General features: G+C 46.5%; 1 protein-coding gene across 3 annotated transcripts in view; it reads right to left on the bottom strand.

Moving 5' to 3' along the window:
- The window catches only part of CRTAC1 (cartilage acidic protein 1), a 1,115,778-nt gene that overhangs the window by 355,683 nt on the left and 746,412 nt on the right, over positions 1 to 13,683 (bottom strand). For all 3 annotated transcript variants that reach the window (XM_077455715.1, XM_077455716.1, XM_077455717.1), the window contains exon 5: positions 7,061 to 7,217. In XM_077455715.1, the coding sequence (XP_077311841.1) occupies positions 7,061 to 7,217 (157 nt within the window). The remainder of the gene's footprint in view (positions 1 to 7,060; positions 7,218 to 13,683) is intronic.

Here is a 13,683-nt window from a genome sequence, read left to right as displayed (position 1 = left end):
AGGAATCTCCAGTTCTCCCTGAGCTCCTCCTCATTCTTCCTGATCTCCTCCTCAGGAATCTACAGTTCTTCCTGAGCTCCTCCTCATTCTTCCTGAGCTCCTCCTCAGGAATCTCCAGTTCTTCCTGAGCTCCTCCTCATTCTTCCTGATCTCCTCCTCAGGGATCTCCAGTTCTTCCTGAGCTCCTCCTCATTCTTCCTCAGCTTCTCCTCAGGAATCTCCAGTTCTTCCTGAGCTCCACCTCATTCTTCCCGAGCTCCTCTTCAGGAATCTCCAGTTCTTCCCGAGCTCCTTTTCATTATTCCTGAGCTCCTCCTTAGCAATTTACAGTTCTTCCTGAGCTCCTCATTCTTCCTGAGCTTCTCCTCAAGAATCTCCAGTTCTTCCTGAGCTCCTCCTCATTCTTCCCGAGCTCCTCCTCAGGAATCTCCAGTTCTTCCTGAGCTCCTCCTCATTCTTCCTGAGCTTCTACTGAGGGATCTCCAGTTCTTCCTGAGCTCCTCCTCATTCTTCCTGAGCTCCTCTACAGGAATCTAAAGTTTTTCCTGAGCTCCTCCTCATTCTTCCTGATCTCCTCCTCAGGAATCTCCAGTTCTTCCTGAGCTCCTCCTCATTCTTCCTGATCTCCTCCTCAGGAATCTCCAGTTCTTCCTGAGCTCATCCTCAGGAATCTCCAGTTTTTCCTGAACTCCTCCTCATTCTTCCTGAGCTCCTCCTCAGGAATCTCCAGTTCTTCCTGAGCTCCTCTTCATGAATCTCCAGTTCTTCCTGAGCTCCTCCTCATTCTTCCTGATCTCCTCCTCAGGGATCTCCAGTTCTTCCTGAGCTCCTCCTCATTCTTCCTGAGCTTCTCCTCAGGAATCTCCAGTTCTTCCTGAGCTCCTCCTCATTCTTCCTGAGCTTCTCCTCAGGAATCTCCAGTTCTTCCCGAGCTCCACCTCATTCTTCCCGAGCTCCTCCTCGGGAATCTCCAGTTCTTCCTGAGCTCCTCCTCAATCTTTATGAGCTTCTACTCAGGGATCTCCAGTTCTTCCTGAGCTCCTCCTGATTCTTCCTGAGCTCCTCCTCAGGAATCTCCAGTTCTTCCTGAGCTCCTCCTCATTCTTCCTGAGCTCCTCCTCAGGAATCTCCAGTTCTTCCTGAGTTCCTTTTCATTCTTCCCCAGTTTTATCCTGAACTTCTCTTCATTCTTTCCAAGCTCCTCCTCATCTTTCTAAGCTCTTCTTCATGTGTTAGAAATGGATACAAATTTTCTGTATGATTTAGGGTGGCCATACATGATTCTTTATTTTTTTTTGTGTAATCAGCATGTTGAAAGAAAAAAATGAAATGAGCCGATTCTCCCCATCCACCTCAAATCCTTCCCGCTGTGGTATTGTATTATGGCGGTGGAGAGCCTCCACCGCCGGCAGGATCCAATGATCAGTGTTTCCGTCTGCAGCTGGCGGCACTGATTGTTCAGGAAAAACCTGACCGGCCCAAGAAAATGTCTGTCCAGGGTCCAATCAATATTAAAGGCGGCCCTGCACCACACATGGTGGGCACTCCCAAATGTAAGAGTGGATTCTGCTGACACCCCTGGATGTAAGGGAGACTCTGATTTTTATTCATGGATGTAAGGGGGAACTCGAGTGTAAAATATATGATGTGGTTTTCATATTGAAAAAGTTTGGAGACCCCTGCCATAGAGGATTGTGAGAACTTTCTTTAATAATCATACTTCACCCCCACCAGAATGTTGCTGATTAAAAATGAAACTTCACAAGTCAAAAGTGTAAGAAAAAAAAAGAAAAAGAAAAAAAGCCCCATGTGCCGTGCGCCACATAAAAGAAAGAAAGAAAGAAAACATTTCTGCTGGGTGAGCAGAAGAATACGAAGGAAGGCAGCGTGACCTACTATGTGATGCTACGGTGGAAATACACTTTTACTGCGTAAAAGCAATAAAATAAGTCCATTTCAAACACCGACAATCAATATAAAATTCATGCCAACTAAGCTCAAAGAAAAAAAGGCATTAATATGTATTGTATTCTAAAGAAATCACATTACGGGAAGTTCACCGCTGGAGAGGACATGTCTGACCTTTTATCCAGACTTGTCTGCGGGATCTCATTACAAGGATATCAGCTTCATTTAATTAGACAAGGATTGCAACCGTTCAGAAGTCGTCTTGATTGTTCTACCTTGATGAAGGTAGAGCGGGGCTTGTATGCTGGGGACATAGGCATGCTGTGTCCATGAGGTCATGCGGCACCGTTGCGTCATAATACTAGTCTGGGGATGAGCTGTGGTTGCATTATATCTAGGGCCGTTCTGATGTCTTATGCCCCGGGAGCTGCGATGCACTCTACGTGTCCACTCTTTCCCCCTCCATTCCGCCCTGGTTGGGGCAAAAGGGGGGTGTTGGGCGGGTACCCACAGCGAATTGGCACTATGCACCACGTCTCAAGTGTGACGTCACGATGTGGAGCATGAGTATCTCCATCCCAGCCAACATAGCTGGGGAATGTGAGCGTCTGTCGTGGGTGGTGCTCACAGCCTATGTCGGAGCTCCTCCCTGCACATGCCGTGCCAGCGTGGGGATGGTAGGAGTCGACGTGTGTGCGTGCGCGTGGGGCGTATATATGACGCCTCTTTGTGTCTTTTGTACACATGTAAGGTATTTATAATGTCACTCTCTTATGCCGCGTACACACGAGCGAATTGTCCGGCGTACTTAGTCCGCCGAAACGCATTTCAGCAGACAATTCGATCGTGTGTGGGCTTCAGCTGACTTTTCCAGCGTAAAGTCCGGCGGACTTAGAAAGTAGTTTTGCACTCCAATCTTTCCGCCTCTGGACTTGGGTTTCAGCGGACAATACGTTCGTGAGTATGCTAGTCCGGCGGACTAAGAATGATGCATGCTCAGAAGTAAGTATGAAAAAGGAAGCTATTGGCTACTGGCTATTGAGCTTCCTTTTTCTAGTCCCGTCGTACGTGCTGTACATCATCGCGCTAGAAAATGCCGGACTTTCTGTGTGTCTGTGTGTGGCCAAGTCTGTTCGGTAGAAAGTCCGCCGGACTATCCGCCGGATTGTTTGCCGGACTAAGTACACCGGACAATTCGCTCGTGTGTACGCGGCACAAGTCTCTATACAGCTTTGTCAGTTGGCCACTTTTCCCCTTCAACTGACCTTGGTGGTTCAGGACTGTCCTTGATGTCTCCGCATATTTCTCTTTACACTATCATCCATGCTAATCTGGTCATGGGTATATCATTATCCTATGTGCACAGATTCCGATTATCCTCACTACCTTTATTGGGCAATTATTATCCTTACTGTATCTTATTAACACTAGGTAACTCACTGATACTACATTCATTCATCATAGACTCCTTGGCAGTCACCACTTGCTCATCATCTTGATCCACCATGAACATTGGCAATCTGTGCTCTGGGGGTGGCTCCAGATTACTTCAGCTCCCCGGGATAGACAACCCTTCTGGCCCTGGCCCCACATTCGCCATATTCCAACGCATTTGACTTTATGTAAGTATCCAGGACTGGCCATTTTGCCTTTTTCTGCTATGACCAGGGATACACTAGATTAATTATACCTTATTCTTTATAGATATCTTTGAGTATCCGCCCCCTGATGAGTGTTCACACACGAAACGCGTCGGACAGTCATGATGAATATATATGTATTTTTCAAAATACTAGCCACAACATATAAAGCCATTCGCAACTCTACCCCGAGCTACATCACCGATCTTGTCTCCAAATATCACCCAAAGCGTCCTCTCCGCTCTTCTCAAGACCACCTACTCTCACGCTCTCTCTCCTCTCCTCCTCCTCCCATGCTCGTCTCCGGGATTTCTCCGGAGCCTCTCTCCCATCCTCTGGAACTCGCTACCTCCACTGGTCCGGCTATCCCCTACTCTTGCTACCTTTCAGGCGATCCCTGAAAACTCCATCTCTTTAGGAAAGCCGATTATGTTTCCAACAAATCTTTTACCACTTCCACCAGCTCATTCCCCACAGTTACAACCTTTTGTACCACCTGACCCCACCCTATTAGATTGTAAGCTCTTCTGAGCAGGGCCCTCTTAATGCTCTTGTATTTTATTGTATTATAACTGTATTGTCTCCTTTTTATACTGCGCTGCGTAAACTGTTGGCGCTATATAAATCCTGTATTATAATAATAATAATAATAATAATAATATGCCTGTACTAGAAAAATCAAATCCAGCTCATCTACAAATTAATTATGCTTTTACTTATTTTATATCATCTTTATTTCCATTGCAATGTGTTGCCTAGATGACATATGTATGTATATATACAGTATATATATATATATATATATATATATATATATATATATATATATATATATACATATATGTATATGTATATATATATATATATATATATATATATATATATATATATATATATATATATATATGTATGTATATATGTATATATATGAATTTATAGAATTTACCCATCAATTTTTCTAGATCACCATGTGGTGCCAAGTTGATATATATCTATGTATCCTTGATGCCCATGCTACATGCGCATAGGCATGTGTATGTGTGTGTATATATATATATATCTATATATATATAGATATAGATATATATATATAGATATAGATATATATATATATATATATATATATATATATATATATATATATATATAGATATATATATATATAAATAATACATTTTATTTGTGTTGTATTATTGTATTATTATTATATGTATTTTATACATCTTTCTATGTTAATAAACATATCCTTTTACCAATTTGCCTCTACAATATCAATATATATCAATAGCCTCATTTAAAGTCCCAATGTTCCTTCTTTATTTACCTTGATGAAGGGGCACTCTCTGATTGGTGGCTGTGGTTTAGTACACTTTTGCACATCACCATAAATTTGCACCGATTTGACCTATACTAGACATTTCAGCTTGGCAGCCCCAATCCTGGCCCATAGCTGTTACTAAAGTAGAATGCCAGGCTAAACCTAACTAGTCCTAACAATGTTGCCTCCCCTCTCTTAACACTTATGATGACTACCCAGTGTAAGAAGGAGGTATACAATTACCTATTTTCAGCCCACTCCAGTCTGGTCATGTGATCTGACTCCCCTGTGTCAGCTAGCAGCGGCTGCAGGGGAGAAGAGAGAGTGTCAACAAAGGATGGGGCATAGGAGCTGAAGGGTGATGTCACCGCTGTCAAGAGCTCTCTCTTCTCCATTGGCTGACACAGGGGGTCAAATGACACCAGAGCTGACTAAAAATAGGTAAGTATATACAATTTTCTTACACAGGTTAGACAGAATAGGTGTTAGGAGGGCGGAGGGAGCATTTTTAAGACTAGTTAGGTTTCAGCAATCAATGGGCAGCATATGCAGTGGTTTTTTAGACAGTACGGTTACAATACATTCCAATACAGGGCCCTGATCGTGAGGGCTTACAATCTAAAAGGGGGGGAGTCAAGTGATACAAAATGTAGTACAGAAACTATGGTGGATGAGTTGATGGAGAAAGTAAAACTCCAGTTGTTAGGTGCAGATGGAATAGGATTCCCTCAAGAGATGAGTTTTCAGGGATCACGTAAAATTGGACATAGTAGGAGAGAGCCAGACAGATTGAGGTGGGGAGTTCCAGAGGATAGGAGGGGCTCTTAAGAAGTCCTAAAAGGTGAGCATGGGAGGAGGTGACCAGGGAGCTAGAGAGCAGAAGATCTTGGGAGGAGTGGAGAGGATGGTTTGGGTGATATTCTGAGATGCGGTTGGTGATGTAGCTCGGAGCAAAGTTTTGGATGATCTTGTACGTTGTAGTTGGTGTTTTGGGTTGTATTCCTTGGGGGAGTGGAGGTCAGTGGAGGGATTGGTGGAGAGGGGTAGAGAACACCGAGTAGAGCCCAATGGAGGGATTGGCAGAGAGGGGTGGAGGACACTGAGTGAAGGTCAGTGGAGGGATTGGCAGAGAGGGGTGGGGGACACTGAACGGTGTCCAGAGGAGGGATTGGCAGAGAGGGGAGGAGGTCACTGGGCGGAGGTAAGAGGAGGGATTATCAGAGAGGGGTGGAGAAAACTAAGCAAAGGCCAGTAGAGGGTTTGGCAGAGAGAGTTGGAGGACACATTGTGGAGGCCAGTGGAGGGACTGACGAGGAGGGGTGGGTGACGCTGAGTAAAAGCCAGTGGAGGGATTGAGGGAGAGGGGTGAAGGACACTGAGCAGAGGTCAGAGGAAGGATTGGCAGAGAGGGGTGGAGGACACTGAGTGGAGGTTAGAGGAGGGATTTACGGAGGGGGTGGAGGACACTGACCAGAAGGTCAATGGAGGGATTGGCGGAGAGGGGTGGAGGACAGTAAGTGGAGGTCAGAGAAGGGATTGGCAGAAAGTGGTGGAAGACACTGAGTGGAAGGTCAATGGAGAGATTGCCGGAGAGGGGTGGAGGACAGTAAGTGGAGGTCAGAGAAGGGATTGGCAGAAAGGGGTGGAGGGAACTTAGTGGAAGATCAATGGAGGGATTGGCAGAGAGGGGAGGAGAACACTGAGTGGAATATCAATGGAGGGATTGGCAGAAAGGGGTGGAGGACAGTAAGTGGAGGTCAAAGAGGGGATTGGCAGAAAGGGGTGGAGGACACTGAGTGGAAGATCAATGGAGGGATTGGCAGAGAGGGTTGGAGGACACTGAGTGGAAGGTCAATGGAGGGATTGGCAGAGAGGGTTGGAGGACACTGAGTGGAAGGTCAATGGAGGGATTGGCAGAGAGGGTTGGAGGACACTGAGTGGAAGGTCAATGGAGGGATTGGCAGAGAGGGTTGGCAAACACTGAGCAGTTGGTAAGGTGGATGAGTCTGGCAGCAGCATTCATAATAGACTGAAGAGGGGTAGCCTATGGAGAAGTAGGCCTATAAGAAAGGAGTTGTACTAGTCAATGGATATGATGTGCTCTGCAACTTCAGCCAATTCTTTGAGTATTGTAAAAAACATGTAAATTAAGAATTAAAAAATGTGGTGACGTGAGTGGAACCATTACTCGTACCTGTATACTTATTGACACCGGCTTCAGCTGCCACATTGGAGAGGACGAGAACACCCCGGGTCACGTCACTTGCTGCCTCATCAAGTTCAATCAAGGCGTGGGGGCCCACTCTCCGATCTGCATAGTTTGCAATGTAAATGGAGTATCTTCCCGTACCCTACAAGGAGGAGCAGAAAGAGATGACTTATTGTAATAAGTTTAATATAAATGATGATCAGTGTACATTAGGATGTTATTAACAAAACCAACAACCCAACATTTACTGCTCTAGGCTCTGCCAGCATCCCGTTGCAGGAAATGAGGGGAGAAGGGGAAGACATCTTTCTTCATTTCTATTTCATTATTCATATTTAAAAGATAAAACATTGTAACAGCTTCCATTCGGGGGGGGAGATCACCAATAAATTTACATGTGTGTGTGCATGATGCTTCCTGATTCAGAGCTGCAATATTACCTGCTATATGGAGAAGAGGCTCAGATCACTAGTAATACCAACTGCATTGTGTGTAACAGCTAGATTCTTCAATTCCTGTCCCAGGCAAACACGTTATTGGAATATTTATTTACTTCAAATTTTACACCAGACACATAAGAATAACTCTTCACCTTACACATCTATTAATGTACGTTAAGTTTTGCTTGAATGATGTGAGTAATGATATGATATAGAAAGAAAATCACATAGCTGTTCATCAATTGAAGCGGCATGTATTGTATTGTTAAATGTATTGTTTTCAGGCTATACACCGATTAGGCAGCAATTGATCACGTTGTCCCTGAAGTTGATGCGTTGAAAAATGGGTAAGTGTAAATATTTGAGGGACTTTGATAAGGGCCAAACTGTAATGTCTAGAATAGATGGCTGGGTCAGAGCAACTCAAACTGCAGCTCTTGTGGGATGTTCCTGGTCTGCAGTGGTCAGGAACGGCCAAAAGTGGTCCAAGGAAGGAAAACCGGCAAACCAGTGACAGGATCAAGGTGGTCAAGTCTCATTGATGGAGGTGGAAAGCTCATTGATGGAGGTAGGGAGGGAAGGCTCCTTGGTGGAGGAGGGGAGGAAGGGAAGGCTCACTGTTGAAGGTGGGGGAGGGGGGGATCATTGGTGGACATGGGAGGAAAGGCTTATTGATGGAAGTGGAAGAGAAGGTTCATTGATGGAGGTAGAGGGGAAGGCTTATGGATGGGGGTGGAGGGGGAGGCTCATTGTTGGAGGTGGGGGGGGCATTGATGGAGGTGGGGAGGGAAGGCTCATTGATGGAGGTGGAAAGCGAAGGCTTGTTGATTGAGGTGGAGAGGGAAGGCTTATTGATGGGGGTGGAGGGGAAGTGTCATTGATGGAGGTAGAGGGGAAGGCTTATGGATGGAGGTGGAAGGGAAGGCTCTTTGATGGAGATGGGAGGGAAGATATTTTGATGGAGGTGGAGAGGGAAGGCTCATTGATGAAGGTGGGGGGGAGACACATTAATAGTGGTGGGGAGGGACGGCTCATTTGTGGAGGTGGGGAGGGAAGGCTCATTGATGGAAGTAGGTAGGGAAGTCTCATTGATGGAGATGGGGACAGAAAGCTTATTGATGGAAGTGGGGGAGAGGGCTCATTGATGGAGGTAGGGAAGAAAGGCTCATTGATGGAGGTGGGGAGGGAAGGCTCATTAATGGAGGTGGGGGAGAGGGCCCATTGATGGTGGTGGGGAGGAAAGGCGAGTTCCTGGAGCTCAAGTTGATGAAAATGTGAATGCTGGTTCTAGATATCAGAACACACAGAATATATCAGTTTGTTGTGTGTGGGGCTGTGTAGCCAGAGACCCGTCAGGGTGTCCATGCCGACCCAGGTCCAAAGCCAAAAGGCTCATTGATAGAGGTGGGGAGGGAAGGCCCATTGATGAAGGTGGGGAGGAAAGGCTCATAGATGGAGGTGGGGAGGGAAGGCTCATTGATGGAGGTGGGGAGGAAAGGCTCATTGAGTGAGGTGGGGAGGGAAGGCCCATTGATGGAGGTGAGGAGGGAAGGCTCATTGATGGAGGTGGGGGAGAGGGCCCATTGATGGTGGTGGGGAAGAAAGGCTCATTGATAGAGGTGGGGAGGGAAGGCCCATTGATGTAGGTGGGGAGGGAAGGCCCATTGATGGAGGTGGGGGAGGGAAGGCTCATTGATAGAGGTGGGGAGGGAAGACCCATTGATGGAGGTGGGGAGGAAAGGCTCATTGATAGAGGTGGGGAAGGGAGGCTCATAGATGGTGGTGGGGAGGGAAGGCTCATTGATGGAGGTGGGGAGGAAAGCTCATTAATGGAGGTGGGGGAGAGTCCCCATTGATGGAGGTGGGGAGCTAAGGCTCATTGATGGAGGTGGGGAGGGAAGACTCATTGATGGAGGTGGGGAAGAAAGGCTCATTGATGGAGGTGGGGAGGGAAGGCTCATTGATGGAGGTGGGGAGGGAAGGCTCATTGATGGAGGTGGGGAGGGAAGGCTCATTGATGGAGGCGGGGAGGGAAGGCTCATTGATGGAGGCGGGGAAGGAAGGCTCATTGATGGAGGCGGGGAAGGAAGGCTCATTGATGGAGGTGGGGAGGGAAGGCTCATTGATGGAGGTGGGGAAGAAAGGCTCATTGATGGAGGTGGGGAGGGAAGGCTCATTGATGGAGGCGGGGAGGGAAGGCTCATTAATGGAGGCGGGGAGGGAAGGCTCATTGATGGAGGCGGGAAGGAAGGCTCATTGATGATGGGTGGGGAGGGAAGGCTCATTGATGGAGGCGGGGAGGGAAGGCTCATTGATGGAGGCGGGGAAGGAAGACTCATTGATGGAGGTGGGGAGAGAATGCTTATTGATGGAGGTAAGGAGGGAAGGCGAGTTCCTGGAGCTCAAGTTGATGAAAATGTGAATGCTGGTTCTAGATATCAGAACACACAGAATATATCAGTTTGTTGTGTGTGGGGCTGTGTAGCCAGAGACCCGTCAGGGTGTCCATGCCGACCCAGGTCCAAAGCCAAAATCCCCTGCAATGGGCACGTGAGCATCATAACTGGACCACAGAGCAATGGAAGAAGGTGGCTTGGTCTGATGAATTCAAGATTGCTTTGAGTAGCACAACAAGGACTTTGAGCTGTTGACCTGACCTCCAAATTCTCCATATTTCAATCCAATCCAGCATTTGTGGGATGTGCTGAAAAAACAAGTCCGATCCATGGAGGCCCCATCTCACAACTTACACGACTTAAAGGATCTGCTATTGATGGCTTGGTGCCAGATACCACAGTATACCTTCAGATGTCTAGTGGAGTCCATGCCTTGACGGGTCAGGGCTGTTTTGGCAGCAAAGGGGTGTGAGAAAGTAAAAATTCTGCATGATAGACACTAGATGCCGCTGACTATCACAGGAAATAAGTATGCTCCCCTGAGCCACCTATTGGCCATATTTTTTTTATTTTTTTTAATTATGGTAGGATTTAGATAAGGGGACAGGACAGTTAGGAGAAGAACCAGAATTCTTCTTTAATTCTGTCTGCAGGAAACTCCTCACTTTGTAGTTACAAGTCGATTCATGCCAATAAAACTAGTCTATGCTTTGTGCATATTTACCATACTGTGGTTCCTGGTAGACTTGGTCTGATTCATAGATCTGTACTAACTCCAACAAATCTCTGTTTGCTTCTACATTTAAAAGAACACCCACTCGTCATATGTTCTGCAGTCTACTTCTTCTAGTGTTTGTGGCGGGACAAGTCTAGTTTGGCTATATTGATATACAGAATGTTGTATAATGCTGGTGTATGAGTGCACATTGCTGGAAAAGAAATAATGGAAGTCATCTGAAAAGCCCTAGAATGTTATACAACAGAGAGGTACATGTGTTCTACTGAAGTCACATCCCACCCTTTCACTGCCAGAGCCGAATTCTTAAGGCGTCGGCATACCAAGACATTTTGGACAATTTAATGCTCCCAAATGTGGGAACAGTTTGGGGGACGGCCTCTTCCTGTTCCAACATGACTGCCCACCAGTGCACAAAGCAACGTCCATAAAGACATGGAGGAGCGAGTTTGGGCTGGAGGAACTTGACTGCCCCTCCGAGCACAAATCCTCTCCCCTCACTACGAAGCACCCCTCCCAGCAAAGATTCCTCCCCATTCCTCCCTACTAATTTCTCCCCCCACCATATGACCTATTCTAGCATAAACCCCCTAAATCCCTTCTCACCCCTAAGCATAAATTCCCCTTTCTTCCAGTACAAATCTGCCCCCTGCTTAAATCCCCCCTCCAAACAGAAAGCTTTGCCCCCCTCCTCATACTCACTCCCAGTTCAACATTAAAAAAAAAATCCATGCTCCTAGCACAAATCTTACTCCCCCATCCCAACACAAATGCCCCCAAATCACCATTTCTAGCTAGAACCCCTCCCCCTAATTTCTCCCCCTAAAACTATTTTTACTCCTTGTTTCCCCCCCTAATCCCCCCTCCCAACAGAAATCCCCACCCCCAATATTCTTGTCGCATCCACGCACCTCACATGGTACCACAGTGCCCACGGCAGTTGTCCCTCCTGCCCACCCCTTGTCCCGGCCCTGAATGTACATTGTGGCAGGAATTTCCCAGAAGCTTCCTGGGATGCTGGATGTGAGTGTCTCAGGAGGCTTTTAGATGGGGGTGGGGGGGTGCAATTCAGCAGTGCGGAGCAAATGGCCCACATGATCGTTATGAACATCCTCTGTAGAGCATTCCGGACACTGATCGCTTATTAGAGAGCTAAGCTTGTGTGAATAAGCCCTTAGTCTTGGTTCACATTTATGGTGTGCGCATTTGCGTGTGCATGTAGCATGTAGCAGCAATAAGGCTACTAGATGGCTGTATGGTCAATTCCTAAAGAGCTCGGTCTCCCTAGCACCAGATAACAAAGTCCCACAACATCATCTCACCAGTCTCAGTGATATTTCAGCTCACAATCCGGTCACACAAACAGCAATCAGTTCACTCTCTACTCTGACTCTGGCTGACTGCACCACAAGTTCAGTCCTCCAGATCCCACTAAGGCCGCTGTTATATAGTTACATGGTTAGGTTGATCTAGTTTAACCAACAAAAAATAATATCATACTATCCCATATACACAATCCTTTACCCACAGTTGATCCAGAGGAAGGCAACAAACCACAGCAGAGCATGATCCAATTTGCTACAGCAGGGGGAAAAAATTCCTTCCTGATCCCCCCGAGAGGCAATCGGATTTTCCCCGGATCAACTTGACCTATAAATGTCAGTACCCAGTTATATTATGTACATTTAGGAAATAATCCAGGTCTTTTTTAAAGCCATCTACTGAGCTGGCCTGATCCACCTCTGCAGGGAGTCTATTCCACATTTTCACAGCTCTTAAGCCGCGTACACACGGGCGGATTGTATGGCCTACTTAGTCCGTCATACAATCCGACGGACAGTCCGTCCTACTTTCGAATGAACGGACTTGACCACACACGGATGCACAAACAGTCCGTCGAAAGTTTGCGCGATGACGTGTACAGCACGTACGACGGGACTAGAAATAGGAAGTCCAATACACAGCAATGCACCCTTCGGCCGTGTAAATCCTTTCTGAGCATGCGCCATTCTTAGTCCGTCGAACTAGCCTACTCACGAGTGGATTGTCCGCTGAAACCAAAGTATGACGGACAGTATTACGGAAATTCCGAAATACTTAGTACGCCAGACTGCACGCTGAAAAAGTCCGCTGAAGCCCACACACGAGCGGACTGTCCGCTGAAATGTGTTTCGACGGACTAAGTAGGCCATACAGTCCGCCCGTGTGTACGCGGCTTTACTGTGACAAAACCTTTCTGTATTTGGAGATGAAATCTTTTTTCCTCTAGACATAAAGAGTGCCCCCTTGTCCTCTTTGATGACCTTATAGTGAATAACTCAACACCAAGTTCACTATATGGACCACTTATGTATTTGTACATGTTGATCATATCCCCCCTTAATCTCCTCTTCTCAAGAGTGAATCAATTCAGTTCCTCTAATCTTTCCTCATAGCTGAGCTCCTCCATGCCTCTTATCAGTTTGGTTGCCCTTCTCTGCACTTTCTCCAGTTCCCCGATATCCTTTTTGAGAACTGGAGCCCAAAACTGAACTGCATATTCCAGATGAGGTTTTACTAATGATTTGTACAGGGGGGCAAAATGATATCTCTCTCTCTGGAGTCCATACCTCTCTTAATACAGGAAAGGACTTTGTTCGCTTTGGAAACCGCAGCTTGGCATTGCATGCTATTATTGAGCTTATGATCTACCAAAACCCCCAGATCCTTCACTATGGATCCCCCCAGATCCTTCTCCACCATTGAGTTCCCCAGTTGTACTCCCTCTAGTATGTATGATGCATGCATATTCTTAGCCCACCAGTGCATAACTTTACATTTATCAACATTAAACCTAATTTGCCACATAGTCGCCCAATTAGACAGAGCATTGTGGTCGGCTTGTAAGTTGGAGACATCCTGTAAGGACGTTATTCTACTGCATAGTTTGGTGTCGTCTGCAAAGACTGAAATCCCAGACCTGATATCATTCATAAAGATATTAACAAGTAAGGGTCCCAACACTGAACCTTGGGGTACACCACTGATAACCTTAGA

The sequence above is a fragment of the Lithobates pipiens genome, unplaced genomic scaffold (genome assembly GCF_037356315.1).
Source record: "Lithobates pipiens isolate NorthernLeopardFrog02 unplaced genomic scaffold, aLitPip1_a1.2 Scaffold_25, whole genome shotgun sequence".
Classification (NCBI taxonomy): domain Eukaryota; kingdom Metazoa; phylum Chordata; class Amphibia; order Anura; family Ranidae; genus Lithobates; species Lithobates pipiens.
This window is presented reverse-complemented; position numbering and strand designations above follow the sequence as displayed.